Source organism: Silurus aristotelis (assembly GCF_946808225.1).
Source record: "Silurus aristotelis genome assembly, chromosome: 2".
Taxonomy (NCBI): domain Eukaryota; kingdom Metazoa; phylum Chordata; class Actinopteri; order Siluriformes; family Siluridae; genus Silurus; species Silurus aristotelis.
Window position 1 is genome coordinate 22,396,882 of NC_139575.1, and position 18,870 is coordinate 22,415,751.

Genomic DNA, 18,870 nt, shown 5'->3' on the forward strand with positions numbered 1-18,870 from the left:
TTGATTTTATTTGTCGACTTTATTTTATACTTTAAAATTGTTTCTTTGTCATTTTTGATCATCTCAATTATGTAGTCTTAAAGAAGAAATAATGTATTATATGAAATCATGTTCTATACTGAGTGATAAGTGATTTCAGTGCAAAGTTGCAGTTAAACAGTATTCAATTGTTTCTATTAGTGTAGTTATGTTTGCTTAATAATGTTTTCAGCAGGCAGAGGCATAGCAGCTGTTGGTGGAGTTTGGATCACATCTTTTGGATTGTTTTTATAACGCTTAGTCTCAACTGAATGGTAATCATGTGTTAGTTACCTTCAGGACTGGAATAAAGAACACAAATTACAAAAGAAGCAATATACCAGCTTACACAAAAGAAAAGGATTAAGTCAAAGACCGTGTCTCATACTGTGAGCTCCATTCAGTTTCACTCCAGTGTTTTAAGTGGCCTGCTGTAGTGCAGTAGCCCTGCAGCACACTGTGAGATAAACCGTGGGAAATAAGCCGAATAAAGTCAAGCATATACATGTAGAGATCTAAAATCCAGGCCTAACACAGTGGCCAGCTCTGCCAGCACTTTAGCAATCAAAATGGGGCAGAGTATCCAAGGAAGAAGTCAGTGGGTGGTGACAAAGTGTAAACCAACATCCATGGAGCATTTCTATTAGATGAGAGGCCCTGGGACTTTATAGAAAAGGCTTAGTGTCCGACTGAGATGTGAACAAGTGGACATGTAGAAGAGGCATGAATTCCTGCTGTTATCTCTGTTCTGGTGTACTGGCATATGCTGAAAGTCATGCAAGTGCTTTTAGATTTCTGATGTTTTCAAATGGCCAACCACTGTTCGCTTGATTGTGGTTAACTGACAGCCTGAAATTTTGCTCTATACAGTCATATTTTGTTGTCAGAAATACGCAGTATTATAGTACATTAATTGGGGGTCTGGGGCTATTTTGGCAAATTTAGCAAACTTGGATTTTGGCTGTACATACAAGCTAGCTAATATGACATGGTTGTTATTTTTCTACTTAAAAATCATATTCTTCGATTTTTTAGGACATTCAAAAACCCCAAAAGCAATATAGATTGGTCCACTTAAATAGGATCCTGCATACACATGAACATTTATGCAGTCACCTAATCAGTCATCATGTGGTCTCTGGTCATTAAGAATTTTGTGTTGAAAGTTTTATGTTTTATTACATACGAAATACACCAATGAGCCATAACATTAATACCACTGGCAGGTGTTTAACATCGATAATCTCATTACAGTGCCACTTGTCAAGGGGCCGGATATTTTAGGTACCATGTGAACAATCAGTTTTCAAAGTTAATTGGACCTGATTCAAGCAGGAAAAATGGGCAAGTGTGAGGATTTGAGTGACTTTGACAACAATCTAAATTGTGATGGAAAGACAACCAGTGAACCAGTGACAGGGTCATAGTTTGATGAATCACATTTTCTGTTACATTATGTGTGACCGTGTATGCTTCACTTAGCTAGGGAAGAAATGGCATCATGATACAAGAAGGCAAGCTGATTGGGGCAGTTTAATGCCTTGGGCAAAGTTCTAGTCTTGAAATTCATGAGGATGTTACTTTGACACATCCCACCTACCTAAACATTGTCACAGAAAAGTACACCCCTTCATGTTAATGCTATTTCCTAATAGCTATGGCTTCTTTTAGCAGGATTTGATGGCTGATTGTTGTATAAATTTAGGTTCAGATAGAGTATGAGACTGGTGGTGTGTCTGTGGAGGTGCTGTCAATTAGTAGAAACCTGAGACTTCCATACCACTGCTATGCACCTAGAACTGTAAGCCCTACTTGTCCTCTCATTAATTGGGTAAAAGGAGCAACCTCTCCTTTACAAAAGAGAAACATGATTTCATTCTCTCCCATTGAAAAGTCGTCTGACCTTAATCTGTCAGAAGGGAAAAAAATCTTTCAAGCTCTCCCATGAGCATCCTGTTCCTGGCCTGAAGATATAGGTATTAGATTTTTAATCGGTCCAGGCATCTTAAAGTGATTGTCATACAGTATCATCAAGTTAATTAGGTGGAACTGAACACAGCCAGGAGTGAAATAGAATTAGCTTTTAGATTATATAGTCAATGTATTGATTGATAGAAATTACACATGAGTTATGTCACAGGTTCCCAATACTGATCCAGGAGTACCCCAGTCTTGTCCTGTGTTTTCCCTTCTTTAAAACCTGTACTTGACCTCATACAGGTCTAATTAGCTGATTTGTTGTGAGTGTGAGTGTGTTTGGAGCAGGATATACACTATTGTTTGGGGTAGTGATAATTCAGGAACAGGTTTAGGATACACTGCAAATCTCATATTTTAACATTTCAGTCAAAATTCCCTAAACGTTAAACACATTATAAAAAGCTAAAGGTCCAAGGACTTATTTCTGATAATGTGAATTATTTACATAAGTTATTTTTTATAGAATTTGTTTCATTTAATTGTTACTAAAATCAAACTACATATAATCACTGATGGCTGGTATGGCACTGTTTCTGGGACAGCATTGTGATGGCAAATCCAAGGGAGACCATTTACACTCCAGCTTTCACCCTTGCTAAGGATCCCACCAGAAGAGCTCAGAGTGTGTGGTGGTAATGATGATGAAATTAGAGTGGCTAGTTAAATTGTGGTACTGATGATTTCTCGGAGAGTGTGTCGTTGCCATGGAAAAGTTAGTGTGTTAACCTGATAATAGGAGTAGACTCGATCATGAAATAGGAGTGATTCGCTTTCAGTCTCCAGTTTCTTCTCTTCCAACTTGCTTTTCCAACTTGCCAATCATATTCAGCACAAAATTACCATGGTATTCACCAGATCGCAAAATGCAAAAACCTTTACTTAACTTAGATTTCCATAGATCAGCACTGTATATTGCATCACATTGATCATTTCAAATTTAAATACGTCATATGATATTAAAAGAAAATTTAAGAATTTATTGATAAATGTCAATATGATAATGGTCAATAATTTTTTTCTTATAATAGAAGTAAAGGCAAGCAAAATGCTGTTATATTATGTTACCATGCTTGAAATCTTTGCTGGTATAGATATATCTAGATCCCAACAGGATAAATTATTCCCAAAGCAATACTTCAGGAACAAAATGTTGTTTAAGGGCTTAACAAATCTCAGGAGCAAAATGATATTTAAAGTATTTGCAAGCATGTACATACTTCATATAGGGTGCAGTATATTGACTGTCACTGCTAATGAAATCATTAATCAGCTTGGCTTCTTCTTCTGTTTGCTAAGAGTCTGTGCTCAAATTTCTCTGTCAATGGCTCTCTGCCTTAGATGCTGATGAATATAAAATTTTTGCTTAACCACATCACTGGAAAAGGAATTTAGTAAAAAGAGAAAACAGGGATTTTTTTTGTTTGTTTAACATATGTGAATGTGTAACAAATGATTTTAAGGAGTTAAGGTACACTATATATATTTACCAAAAAATAAACATGTATGTGCCTCTTACGGTTTGTGTGTACACTCAGTACACTGCAATACAAATCACTAAAAGCAATATTTAAAAGTTATAATTAAATATTATTTGAAAAATGATGCATAATATATATGGAAAATATTGTAATTAGTAAACGATATACATTTTCAGACAATGTGCAGTTGAAACTATATGCTGAAACTATACTATTAACTATACCCTGAATAATGAATGGTAAGCGGTAAGTAATAGTTATCTTCTGGGAAGATGTTCCACTAGATTCTAGAGTGTGCTCGTGGAGATTTGTGCTCATTCAGTCACAAGGGTGTTAGTAAAGTCAGGTACTGATACAGGTGAGGTAAGGAGGCCTGGGGTGCAGTCAGAGATGGGAAGTAATAAAGTAAAAATCCTTTGTTACTGTACTTAAGTAGATTTTTCTGGTATCAGTTCTTTACTTCACTTTTTATTTTTCTGTCAACTTTTTACTTTCACTCAATAAATGTTTAACACAAATATCTGTACTTTCTACTTCCTACATTTTCAAACCAGACTCGTTAGTTTAGTTTTACTCTATTTGGTGACATGATCAATATTTGTTTTGCCGTTTTTCAGCACATCAACCTATTTCTTGCCATTGCGTGGCTTTTTCAAACTACCACTGGTCTATGATTTCCTGGCTCTCACACACCACAGATGTAGGCTAGTTTACAAAGCTAACAAACAATGCAGAAGGCAACAAGATGCCTGGCTAACGTGGATAAGACAGAAGGAGTCAGCGATGTAAACGTGATTTCTGATCATGATCATCTTTCTTCTGCTTGCGTTCTATATGGTGGTTGTTCAGCCTGGATACATTCAATAGATAACAAATTTTGATGATAAAAAAAAAATAAATAAATAGTTCTTTTGTATTAATATATTAATATGATGCTACCAGTTACCAGCGTGACAATTAAACAGTAGTAATGGCTACATTTTATGTAAGTACATATAAGAGAATGTACTTCTTTACTTTAACTTGAGTGAAAAAGTATAGACCTCATATGGCTGGAAATGTCAGGTGTCCCAATACTTTTGTCTATATAGAGTATACAGTATCTCCCAAAAGTGAGTACACCTCTTACATTTCAGCAACCATTTAAGTATATCTTCTCAAGAGACAATTCTATAGAAAATAAACTTGGATATATTTTAGAGTAGTCAATGTGCAGTTTGTAATGCATTTACTGTCCTCTAAAAATAACAACATACAGCCATTATAGTCTAAATAGCTGCCATCCAAAGTGAGTACACTATAAGTGATCAAGCTTTACATCATGTAACCATGCAAAGCCACATGTCGTATTCTTTATGTATTTATCTGCTTGACAGGGCCATACACATTTGTGGATCTTTTATTAAAGCAGTTAAAATTTGGTGCTTTGAGTACAATTCTCTTATACTGATCAGTGGATATTCAACATGGCACTTCATGTCAAAGACTCTCTGAGGATTTGAGAATTAGAATTGTTGCTTTATATAAAGATGGCAAGGAGTTGAGTCCTCGTGCTTTGCGTAGGTGTGTGTAGCAGTGTGTGTGTGTGTGTGTGTAATATATATATATATATATATATATATATATATATATATATATATATATATATATATATATATATATATATATATATATATATATACAGTGAGGAAAATAAGTATATGAACACCCTGCTATTTTGCAAGTTCTCCCACTTAGAAATCATGGAGGGGTCTAAAATTGTCATCGTAGGTGCATGTCCACTGTGAGAGACATAATCTAAAAAAAAATAATCCAGAAATCACAATGTATGATTTTTAAACTATTTATTTGTATGATACAGCTGCAAATAAGTATTTGAACACCTGAGAAAGTCAATGTTAATATTTGGTACAGTAGCCTTTGTTTGCAATTACAGACGTCAAACGTTTCCTGTAGTTTTTCACCAGGTTTGCACACACTGCAGGAGGGATTTTGGCCCACTCCTCCACACAGATCTTCTCTAGATCAGTCAGGTTTCTGGCCTGTCGCTGAGAAAAACGGAGTTTGAGCTCCCTCCAAAGATTCTCTATTGGGTTTAGGTCTTGAGACTGGCTAGGCCATGCCAGAACCTTGATATGCTTCTTACAGAGCCACTCCTTGGTTATCCTGGCTGTGCTTTGGGTCATTGTCATGTTGGAAGACCCAGCCTCGACCCATCTTCAATGCTCTAACTGAGGGAAGGAGGTTGTTCCCCAAAATCTCGCAATACATGGCCCCGGTCATCCTCTCCTTAATACAGTGCAGTCGCCCTGTCCCATGTGCAGAAAAACACCCCCAAAGCATGATGCTACCACCCCCATGCTTCACAGTAGGTATGGTGATCTTGGGATGGTACTCATCATTCTTCTTCCTCCAAACACGTTTAGTGGAATTATGACCCAAAAGTTATATTTTGGTCTCATCTGACCACATGACTTTCTCCCATGACTCCTCTGGATCATCCAAATGGTCATTGGCAAACTTAAGACGTGCCTGGACATGTGCTGGTTTAAGCAGGGGAACCTTCCGTGCCATGCATGATTTCAAACCATGACGTCTTAGTGTATTACCAACAGTAACCTTGGAAACGGTGGTCCCAGCTCTTTTCAGGTCATTGACCAGCTCCTCCCGTGTACTTCTGGGCTGATTTCTCACCTTCCTTAGGATCATTGAGACCCCACGAGGTGAGATCTTGCATGGAGCCCCAGTTCGAGGGAGATTGACAGTCATGTTTAGCTTCTGCCATTTTCTAATGTTTGCTCCAACAGTGGACCTTTTTTCACCAAGCTGCTTGGCAATTTCCCCGTAGCCCTTTCCAGCCTTGTGGAGGTGTACAATTTTGTCTCTAGTGTCTTTGGACAGCTCTTTGGTCTTGGCCATGTTAGTAGTTGGATTCTTACTGATTGTATGGGGTGGACAGGTGTCTTTATGCAGCTAACGACCTCAAACAGGTGCATCTAATTTAGGATAATAAATGTAGTGGAGGTGAACATTTTAAAGGCAGACTAACAGGTCTTTGAAGGTCAGAATTCTAGCTGATAGACAGGTGTTCAAATACTTATTTGCAGCTGTATCATACAAATAAATAGTTTAAAAATCATATATTGTGATTTGTGGATTTTTTTTATTTTTTTTAATTATGTCTCTCACAGTGGACATGCACCTACGATGACAGAGAACTCGCAAAATAGCAGGGTGTTCAAATACTTATTTTCCTCACTGTGTATATATATATATATATATATATATATATATATATATATATATATATATATATATATATATATATATATATATATATATATATATATATATACACTGAGAATGTGTGACCTCTTAGCACCAATTCATACATTCAGAATTAACTGAAGTGTGTTACACAATGGAACACATCAGTCAAAATATTAATAAGTAATCAAATAAACTTCCCCAGACCATACATTAACCTGAAATGCAAGGAGTTCCGTGCAAACCACAGGATTGACTCACTTCTAGACGCTCCTTTCTCTTACTCACATTTCTTGTCAATTTATTTCATGTAATTTCTTGCACGTTTATAAGACTATGAAAATTATTTGGTCTACATTAAGGTAGTAATAGTACTCTATATATATATATATATATATATATATATATATATATATATATATATATATATATATATATATTCTATAGACTTAATGATAACAGTAATGCAGTAATGATAACAGTAATGCAGTAATACATTTACAAGTCTTTGTTGTTTTTTCTAATCAATAGTGTAATTATTAAATAATTACTTTTTTCTAATAAAGGACATGGCAGGCAAGCAGAAACAAATTGCACCAGTTCAATTTATATGTTATGAAAGCATTTCTGGGGGCATGTGTCTCTGTGAGTGCTGAATTAAAATTAAATTAAAAAACTAAAAAGCTTTTTAGAGTTATAGGAATAATAAGTTATAGGCAAATCAAGGGTGGTTTCACAGAAAGTCACCAAAGAGAGCTATTTGATCAAGATTAAAATGAAATAAGCAATATTCAGCCATGCTTTTGTCTAGCTTTTGTATAGCTCTCACCAAAGTAATAAGTACAATAGTATGAAGAAATATTCTCAATACTGTTAAAAATTATTATTGTCTCTATTAAAAGACAGAACAGTAAGGGGTCTAGATCAGAACATTGTGGGACACAATTATGTGCTTTTTTTCCTTAAGATCTGAATAATATCTATTTATCTAGTTTCTACTTAATGCATATTACGTCTAAATTACAATCTAAACAAGTCATGAACGTTTGTTCTTGTGCACACACACAAGAAGGTTTCTAAATAATATTTCTACTCTTGATTGGACAGGTAAAGTAGAACTGCAGATAATAGAACAATAAACAGAAGTTATTTACCCAAGTATTTTCTATTCTACCGTTTAATAAGTTCCATGCCTTTCAGCGCCACAGAAAGTAAAATCAAACTTTACTTAAAAATGACTAGTTGTCATATTTACATAAATGTGCCCATTTGTTTTTCATTTTCTTTTCTCAAGATGATTTTGTTTATGATCTTAATATTTTTTACACTATAGATGCAAAGATTATTTACACCAACACCTTATATCAACACCTAGTCTGGCCCCCTCCAGAGCACCAGAGAGAATGCTCACGTGAATTTTGCTTGACTTTTTCAGTAACCCAGTACATTTCATGAGCAACTGGCAACAATGGCACAAGGATTCTAGCGAAGGTGCAAAGTGTTAATGGTTGCTTGCAATTGTGAAACTGTAAGCTTTGTTATGTACCCCTTTGTTTATTTGCTAATCTTGATCTCTGTTATATTTTTAGACCCTGTTTTTTGTTTACTGACCATGCATTTGTCTATGCTTTAGATTGGTCTGCATTCTGTTTAATTTTGGTATTGACCAAAATCTTCTTGATTTTGCATCACAAAAACCTCCAGTACATGGATCATTTAGAAAACCAACTCATGAGAAACTCTTTAATAAAAAAAGCATTTTCTTTTTTTTTGTATACCAAAACAAAACACAGTCCGAAACTGTATGTCATTTACCACTTTGGCAGCTGCTGAGTTTAAGCTATTATAATGTGTCTGTAAATCCGAGTGAAATACAAACTGCTTGTTATTTAAGCAACTTAAAAAAATGTGTTTTATTACTAAGTTCAAATATTCTTTCCCAGAATATAGAAAAATCAATAGACAGTCTTCATATAGGGGTTGATTTCCCCCACCCCATCAGAAATTGTAACTAGTGTGATTTTTGGTTCTATATACATTTAAAGGGCTCCATGGGCCAAGGGTATGGGCATCAATGTACCCTGAGTGTGGGGAGAGAAACCAGTCACCTGTCAACATCCCAGATGAAAATGTAAAGAGTTGTCCGGAGTGCCAGGAGCTCACACTGGAGGGCTTTGAAGTCAAGTCATCTAACAAAACCTCCATGAAGAACACAGGCAAAACAGGTAAGACATTTCATAAGAACACTTTTGACATATTGTAAGCATCTGACTTCGGTCGGTTTTCAAAGACTTAGAAAATACTTATTGGAAAACTCATGATAAATATGAATTATATTTTTGCTACATTTACTGCTACATTCACTTTTTCCACATAGAAATGATAATATAGTTAGAAAAAAAAAAGGAATACAAAATGTAAAACTTATTTTTTCTTTATATATGAATATAAAGTATGTATTAACTCCTGGTTTATAGTTAGAGAATGAACTCAGACATGTCAGAAATGCCTGAAACCTCTCTTTGATCTTGACCTTTGCTTAGCCATGTATTGGAAAAAAAGGCATTGAAGATATTTGTGCTTTGAAACTATCAGCGGCAATAATGTGCACATTACAAACAGAAATCTACAGGCATCTTTAAAAAGCATAATGCTTTTGGCTGTCACCAAAGCTCAAAAATAACTGAGTAGTGCAGAATTCAATAGCATATATCAGCCACAGCCACTGATTCATATTTAACTGTGACGTCAATTGTGAGTGAGTAGGAGCTTTACTGAAGATTGATGTTGCCTATTGACATGTCATCTAAAACTGTCCACAATAACCTGCCAGAGATTCATAGTCTTGGTTCACTAGTATACACCCTTTATGATACCACTATATGTATTTGAGAAATGTAAATATCTATCTACAGCACCATGTATGTACAGCACCAATTCTTTAGAACTGAAACAAGAAATAAATATTTAAAGGAACAAACGTTTAACATCTTTTAAATACAACTATGTACCTACCTAATAGGCTGAATGCCCCTTTGATATAAAAACATATTCTCTAACTAGGATTTCTAGTGGAGAACCAACTAGTCCCATTTTTTGTGCTACAAGAAAAATTACTCATGTGCACGCTATGAAGCACCCCAAACCACCCACCCATGCATTGCCACCATTCCCAGAACTTGAACTGTTACCATAGTTACCATATAATTAGTTTAATCTACTTTCAGTCAGCATTCATCAACTCCTGCACAGTACAGTACAGCCTGCCATACCTAATAGTCTTGCTTTTCACACTTTGCAATTCTAAGCCGTTTATTTATTTTAATGGTTTGTTTCTGTTGGTATTATTGACTCTGTCTTTATTACACTCTTAGATCATCTTTGGGCACTGTTGCCAAGTTTGTCTAGTTTTCTGTGGTTATCTACACTGGTTTTGCACTTGGTTCCCTTGCTGTCATAGAATTCTGGATGTTATAAAAGACTCTGCTGTATATCATGGCTTCAGCAGAATTTGAGACTAGATAGTTATTCTTATGAAGGAATGATTTCAGTTCTTGCCCTGCTGAAAGCATAGGGTGCTGCCATGGATGCATACCTTTTATCTCTGTGGGGTTTGATACTAATCAATGGAAAAAGTCACAGTTTTTTTCCTGATATACAGCCAAATCCAGACTATATCCGTCCTGTACGCAGAATGTAACGGCTTAAACTCTTAAGCCCATTTTGTCATTCATTTAAAATTATTATTATGCTTGTAAATCCTACACAAAAAAAGCAAACCATTGTAGTTTATCATCCACAGAAACATTATTTCTTGGAACAATGAAGAAATAACACAAGGGAGCTCTTTCTGTCTTAAACACTGCCCTTTCAATTGAAAGCTCTGAAGTGTTTGACACAGTGAGCGTAGCCTTTCAATATGATTGAGGGCAGGCTTTGCTGAATATTGACAACATGCCAATCTGCAGTGTTGTGCGAAACAGTCAAGGCCACTTGAATGGCACCTTGTGACATCAAATTGTTCCCTGGGTCCACTCTTTCATGAGACAGAATCTATCTCTTTTAAACTCCTAAGAATGCAGCTATGCATGAATGCACTGAAGCGGCACTTAAACAAGGATATATTCACCCCTCCACCTTTTCCATGACAGCTGAGTACCTTTTTTGAGAAAAAGCAAAGTGATGGAGGGCATACAGATTACAGTGAACTGCTAAGTAACAAATGAAACACAACCTGGAGTGCTCTCATGGAAAAATATTCATTGATTGGATGGTGTCATGGCTCTATATCACAGCAATTTGTCAACACTATTCTTTGTATTTAATAAATAACTTATTAAATGTATCCATTTATAACTGTGGAATTGTTGTATATCATCTGCGAAACAGGTTTGTTCTTGTTATCCTTATATTCCCTCAGCAACCTCTTTTTTTCAACTTTCTTGAAGTTAGTAATTTAGCTAGTCATGGTACTGAGGATCTAACAGGCTGTCTTTATGTTGGAAAACATAAAGTTTAATCTGTGCTTCAGACAGTTCCAAAGTGCTATCCCTGGCGAGTGTTTTCAAAATGGAATATTAAAGATTATACATGCCATTTTAATCTGTTTCTTTTAGTGCATCTTTCATCCAATTCTCTGTGTTTAATTACAGAATATATATATATATATATATATATATATATATATATATATATATATATATATATATACACACACATATACACACAGTGTATATATACACAGTATATATATACAGTATATATATACAGTATATATATATATATATATATATATATATATATATATATATATATATATATATATATATATATATATATATATATATATACAGTGAGGAAAATAAGTATTTGAACACCCTGCTATTTTGCAAGTTCTCCCACTTAGAAATCATGGAGTCGTCTGAAATTGTCATCGTAGGTGCATGTCCACTGTGAGAGACATAATCTAAAAAAAAAAATCCAGAAATCACAATGTATGATTTTTTAACTATTTATTTGTATGATACAGCTGCAAATAAGTATTTGAACACCTAAAACACCAAAGTCAATGTTAATATTTGGTACAGTAGCATTTGTTTGCAATTACAAAGGTGAAACGTTTCCTGTAGTTTTTCACCAGGTTTGCACACACTGCAGGAGGGATTTTGGCCCACTCCTCCACACAGATCTTCTCCAGATCAGTCTGTCGCTGAGAAACACGGAGTTTGAGCTCCCTCCAAAGATTCTCTATTGGGTTTAGGTCTGGAGACTGGCTAGGCCACGCCAGAACCTTGATATGCTTCTTACAGAGCCACTCCTTGGTTATCTTCGCTGTGTGCTTCGGGTCATTGTCATGATTGTCAGACTCCTCTGGATCATCCAAATGGTCATTGGCAAACTTAAGACGTGCCTGGACATGTGCTGGTTTAAGCAGGGGAACCTTCCGTGCCATGCATGATTTCAAACCATGACGTCTTAGTGTATTACCAACAGTAACCTTGGAAACGGTGGTCCCAGCTCTTTTCAGGTCATTGACCAGCTCCTCCCGTGTAGTTCTGGGCTGATTTCTCACCTTCCTTAGGGTCATTGAGACCCCACGAGGTGAGATCCTGCATGGAGCCCCAGTCCGAGGGAGATTGGCAATCATGTTTAGGTTCTTCCATTTTCTAATGATTGCTCAACAGTGGACCTTTTTTTTACCAAACTGCTTGGCAATTTCCCCGTAGCCCTTTCCAGCCTTGTGGAGGTGTACAATTTTGTCTCTAGTGTCTTTGGACAGCTCTTTGGTCTTGGCCATGTTAGTAGTTGGATTCTTACTGATTGTATGGGGTGGACAGGTGTCTTTATGCAGCTAACGACCTCAAACAGGTGCATCTAATTTAGGATAATAAATGTAGTGGAGGTGGACATTTTAAAGGCGGACTAACAGGTCTTTGAGGGTCAGAATTCTAGCTGATAGACAGGTGTTCAAATACTTATTTGCAGCTGTATCATACAAATAAGTAGTTTAAAAATCATATATTGTGATTTCTGGATTTTTTTTTTTAGATTATGTCTCTCACAGTGGACATGGACCATTTCAGACCCGTCCATGATTTCTAAGTGGGAGAACTTGCAAAATAGCAGGGTGTTCAAATACTTATTTTCCTCACTGTGTATATATATATATATATATATATATATATATATATATATATATATATATATATATATATATATATATATATATATATATATATATATATATTGTAAGCACTTCTTCGAGAACTACTGTCAGGATAAAGAAAAATTAAACTAAACTTTCTGACCAATCATAATTGAACATTTAATTTAATCATTCTGTGACATAAACACTGATACAGTTGTTAGTATTTCCAACTACTTGTGGACCTTAAGAATTTCATTAGAAGGAAGGAAGGTGAATGGCAGTTAAGTGTTTCCTACTCTGAAGAAGCCACTGCAATTACATAAAAAATGCCTATGGATTAGTAATGCTGTCTTTCTAAAAAGACATACATGTATACTGCAATATTCCCTTGTTTCAGTAAATACATACAGCCATGAATACAGGACATGCACACATCAATTGCACCAAATCGTAAGATTCCCCTACATCCACACACTGGTTTCCTGGAATCTCTGTGCCTGTACAGAATTTATTACTGACCTTATTTTCAAGGTGACACTGCCAATCATGTTTAATGACCATGCCAATTAGACTTCTTCCCTGTCCTAATTTACTCACCACTGAAGAAACAGGAGAAGCTCTTTTATAAGATAAGTAGACTGCAGAGCATCTTTGTGAACATGGTATTCAACTGAGATCTACAGTTCATATCCTGTACAGTGACCAGGGATTGTTCCTCATCCAGGAGCTCCTATTTTTCAAACTGTAGCGCATCACTAAAAATAGCAGAGCTGGGTGCAGAGCTCCTCTTATCCACTGGTCTGGAGCTTCTGATGTATGTTCTGAGATATATATATATATACAGTGAGGAAAATAAGTATTTGAACACCCTGCTATTTTGCAAGTTCTCCCACTTAGAAATCATGGAGGGGTCTGAAATTGTCATCGTAGGTGCATGTCCACTGTGAGAGACATAATCTAAAAAAAAATCCAGAAATCACAATGTATGATTTTTTAACTATTTATTTGTATGATACAGCTGCAAATAAGTATTTGAACACCTGAGAAAGTCAATGTTAATATTTGGTACAGGAGCCTTTGTTTGCAATTACAGAGGTTAAACGTTTCCTGTAGTTTTTCACCAGGTTTGCACACACTGCAGGAGGGATTTTGGCCCACTCCTCCACACAGATCTTCTCTAGATCAGTCAGGTTTCTGGCCTGTCGCTGAGAAACACGGAGTTTGAGCTACCTCGAAAGATTCTCTATTGGGTTTAGGTCAGGAGACTGGCTAGGCCACGCCAGAACCTTGATATGCTTCTTACAGAGCCACTCCTTGGTTATCCTGGCTGTGTGCTTCGGGTCATTGTCATGTTGGAAGACCCAGCCTCGACCCATCTTCAATGCTCTAACTGAGGGAAGGAGGTTGTTCCCCAAAATCTCGCAATACATGGCCCCGGTCATCCTCTCCTTAATACAGTGCAGTCGCCCTGTCCCATGTGCAGAAAAACACCCCCAAAGCATGATGCTACCACCCCCATGCTTCACAGTAGGGATGGTGTTCTTGGGATGGTACTCATCATTCTTCTTCCTCCAAACACGTTTAGTGAAATTATGACCCAAAAGTTCTATTTTGGTCTCATCTGACCACATGACTTTCTTCCATGACTCCTCTGGATCATCCAAATGGTCATTGGCAAACTTAAGACGTGCCTGGACATGTGCTGGTTTAAGCAGGGGAACCTTCCGTACCATGCATGATTTCAAACCATGACGTCTTAGTGTATAACCAACAGTAACCTTGGAAACGGTGGTCCCAGCTCTTTTCAGGTCATTGACCAGCTCCTCCCGTGTAGTTCTGGGCTGATTTCTCACCTTTCTTAGGATCATTGCGACCCCACGATGTGAGATCTTGCATGGAGCCCCAGTCCGAGGGCGATTGACAGTCATGTTTAGCTTCTTCCATTTTCTAATGATTGCTCCAACAGTGGACCTTTTTTTCACCAAGCTGCTTGGCAATTTCCCCGTAGCCCTTTCCAGCCTTGTGGAGGTGTACAATTTTGTCTCTAGTGTCTTTGGACAGCTCTTTGGTCTTGGCCATGTTAGTAGTTGGATTCTTACTGATTGTATGGGGTGGACAGGTGTCTTTATGCAGCTAACGACCTCAAACAGGTGCATCTAATTTAGGATAATAAATGTAGTGGAGGTGGACATTTTAAAGGCAGACTAACAGGTCTTTGAGGGTCAGAATTCTAGCTGATAGACAAGTGTTCAAATACTTATTTGCAGCTGTATCATACAAATAAATAGTTAAAAAATCATATATTGTGATTTCTGGATTTTCTTTTTTAGATTATGTCTCTCACAGTGGACATGCACCTACGATGACAATTTCAGACCCCTCCATGATTTCTAAGTTGGAGAACTTGCAAAATAGCAGGGTGTTTAAATACTTATTTTCCTCACTGTATATATATATATATATATATATATATATATATATATATATATATATATATATATATATATATATATATTAAACATGATACATATGTATGTATGTATGTTTGTATTCCTTTTCAGATATTACATAATAATATATTATAATACAAATGTTTAAGGGACATTAGAACTGATGTCAGGCCAATGCTTGTCGTTGGTCATCTCAAATCATTAAATTAATCACCACCAGTGATCACTATCATCAGAATACTGCACTGTTAGCATTGTGCAATTAGCATTTGTATAGTCACAGCATACGGGTATTTACACAGCATATGAGTGTTTATACACGCCTTTCCTATATATAGGCAGACATCACTTTTCTGAGCCTTTTGTTTCAGTTAGTGCTATCAATCCTGTTTCGTTTATTGAGATCTTTTGTTTTTTTTTACCATTAATTACAATTTCGCAAAAAACTATAACCTAATGCCTAACGAGGTTGCAGTTATCATTCCATGCTAACCCTAGATAAGGAGGAGGATCGCAACATTAAAAGAAGGAGCTAGTTCTCAACTTAGCAGCAGTAATTAATTGTCCTGTCGTAACCACCTCCTCAATCCCTTTCCTCTTTTAAATCCTTACTTTTTCTTCCTAGTCTCCATTCTTTTGAAGAATGACTACTTTGTCAGAGGAGCGGGTCTACCTGGGCGGTTCAAAGCAGAGAAAGTGGAATTTCACTGGGGCGACAGCAATGGATCAGCTGGCTCAGAGCACAGCATTAATGGAAAGCGGTTTCCAGTTGAGGTATCGCAAAATATATATCTTCTAATTACTCATCCATGGAAGGTGTAACTAACTGCTATATTGCCATGACTCAAAATAGCACAGTAAGTTAAAGAACTTCAGTGCCCATGAGTATATATTATTCAAAATACCTGTTTTCTTTTTTTTTTTTTTGCTTTTTTTTTTGCTTTAGCATTTATTCTATTCCCAGTCCATTTGGCTTCACCCTGAGAATGTTAACAAAAGAAATTAGGTGTACATGTGCTCTAACAGTAAATCTGCCAGTGTTAAATTGGTTCTGCCAATCTTAAATAAGATCCAACCGAGATCTTGGATGAGATCTATTTATGTTTTATCTGAATTGTGTATGAGTGACTTAAGTATGTAACATGCTGAATTGGAAAAAGAAATATATAGAAAAATGGCAATTAATGTTTTTGTCATTTGTTTTAACTGTCACATCTGTTTAACTGAATCTAATTATATGTTATGGGTTAACACAGATTATTAAACAGTCCTTATTGTCCTTACAATAAATATTTTAAATATTTTTGTAATATACACCTTTCTTTAGATCATTGTGTCATTTTTTTATATTGTCGGGTTTTTTAGGACATTTTTTTTTTTTATAAGTACAATTATGATTAATATTTTATTTAGGTGTATTTGCCAAACATCTGTAAGTGAAGGTGTTTATCAGACCCCAGATCAATGCTAACTGAGTAAATACTCTTTTCAGAGTATGCAAAGTGGCTAATGTGATTTAAAGCTGATGAAAACAAGCTAATATGTTTCTGTCTGTGAATGCTGAGACAAGCTACAAATGGACACCATTAAGGGCTGCAAGAAGAGTAAAAAAGTCAACAGAAGAGTAATTGGTTCTCATTTGCAAGCTTTTCGCTGTGTTCCTCATTCTTTTTCTTTTTTTTAAGGTTTTTGGAAGTGCTGATTGGTGTTCAGCTGGCACATATGTGGATGCCCTGGGGTCTTGTGATGTGTTGATTTGTCTGGAACATACTGCTGTTGTTTTCAAATGAAGTTAAAACTCTCTAGAATCAGGCAGGATCAATGTACAGAGGTTTAATTGTATACAATGCATTGTAGACAATTGTAAGTAAGCACTTAAAGTAGAAAAGTATGCAGTGTTTGGTCAACATTAATGTAGGCAAACTTGATGAAGGGGTTATCCAAAAGTAGTTTGCAATTAATGAGAGAAAAGAAAAAATTATAACATAGTGGTATATTATTTAAAAGTTACACAGTATAGAATTTGGCAAGTTTTTGCAAGCAAAATTTAGATGAACTGTATATAAATAGTGTTATTAATCATATTTCTGTGTTATTAATCATATATAGTGTTATTAATCTTCAGATTGTGACATCTGCTAGTATTAGGGATTAATGTTATCATGATTTTAGTTTTACTTTTCTGAAAGGTCAAAGTACTTTTCGTTCCCCAGTGACCCCACATTCACATCACTAATAGAGAACTGAGAGAACTTAAAGCTCACTTTTTCATTACCTAAGTAGTAAAGTTTGGAATTTATGCAGCACCTAGCCTACAATTTCTCTCACAAAACAATTGAAACACTGTCAAAAGAAATTACCTCACTTTGAATATTTTATAATGTGATAATGTGTTTCATTTACATATGAATTCATTTTAATTATCCTAAACTAAATTAGTAACTGGGGACAAAAAGTGTGTTCCTAAAATAAAAATGTCCTATCTAAAAAGGATCTGCCTAAAAGTTTTAGTATTAGTATTATGCACATAGTTTGGGTTTATTGGACAGCTCTCTGCCACTGCCTCATTAGAGGGTTCGGCATTACATCATTTTGCCAATCATAACTGACATTACAAATATGCATCACTATCAATGTACTGGTTACAATTATCTGCATAAAAAAAAAACATAGAAGCTGCACTCCACCTCATCCAGTTATTGCTATATGGCTTATTCCCTATTAATCAGATTACATTTAAATTACTCCCAATGTCAATGTCAAGTTTTAAAGATTTCTGTATATATTGCATTTTAAGGTGTGTATGTAATAAGGGTCTAAGAAAGAGAATGGAATTTTTTTCTCTTGTCTCAAAGCAAACAGACTATGTATGTTCATACTTCATTTTGGGTGCAGTGGATGACAGTGAATAAATATGTGCAATTTTACACGGTGAGCAAACACAAAGATGTGGTGAATTATGCTGAAAGATGAGAGGTTGCCAGAGAATTAGTTGAGTCAGAACATCATTGTCAGAGAGAGTGAGAGAAAAGGAGAATGAAAGAGGGAGAGAAACAGAGAGCTAATCCTATTTCCTTCATTTTAAATATCTCTCCTATTCCGTCTACTCTCCCATGGCACGTGTCTTGTAGATTGACATATTTTTTTTTAACCCGTTTGTGTGACTGCCCTGACACAATGTTCAAGGCCACATGCGAACTGTGTGCATTGTGTCGTCTTTCAGCAAATTGTTAGGGAACTCTGCATTCCCTCTAAATCCATCCCTCAGGGAGAATGAATAATACTTAATTGTCACAAATGTCAGAATGTGGATAGGCTCCTGAATGAGGATATGCGTGAGAGTTTATTTGCACACAGATATCTGTAGGAAATGTGGATGGGATTTTCTGCATGACAAAGAAGTGTGAATCAATCAAATAGGATTTCCTCTACAATGTAATGTAGCCTATTTTTTGCAAAGGGCGTGCATAGGTGTGAGCTGCTCAGTGCTTTGTTAGCTTATTAAAAAAAAGCTGATGAATGCCAGTCA

General features: G+C 35.9%; 1 protein-coding gene across 2 annotated transcripts in view; it reads left to right on the plus strand.

Moving 5' to 3' along the window:
- The window catches only part of ca16b (carbonic anhydrase XVI b), an 84,966-nt gene that overhangs the window by 36,518 nt on the left and 29,578 nt on the right, over positions 1-18,870 (plus strand). For both annotated transcript variants that reach the window (XM_083529033.1, XM_083529034.1), the window contains exons 3-4: positions 8,789-8,968; positions 15,967-16,115. In XM_083529033.1, the coding sequence (XP_083385159.1) occupies positions 8,789-8,968; positions 15,967-16,115 (329 nt within the window). The remainder of the gene's footprint in view (positions 1-8,788; positions 8,969-15,966; positions 16,116-18,870) is intronic.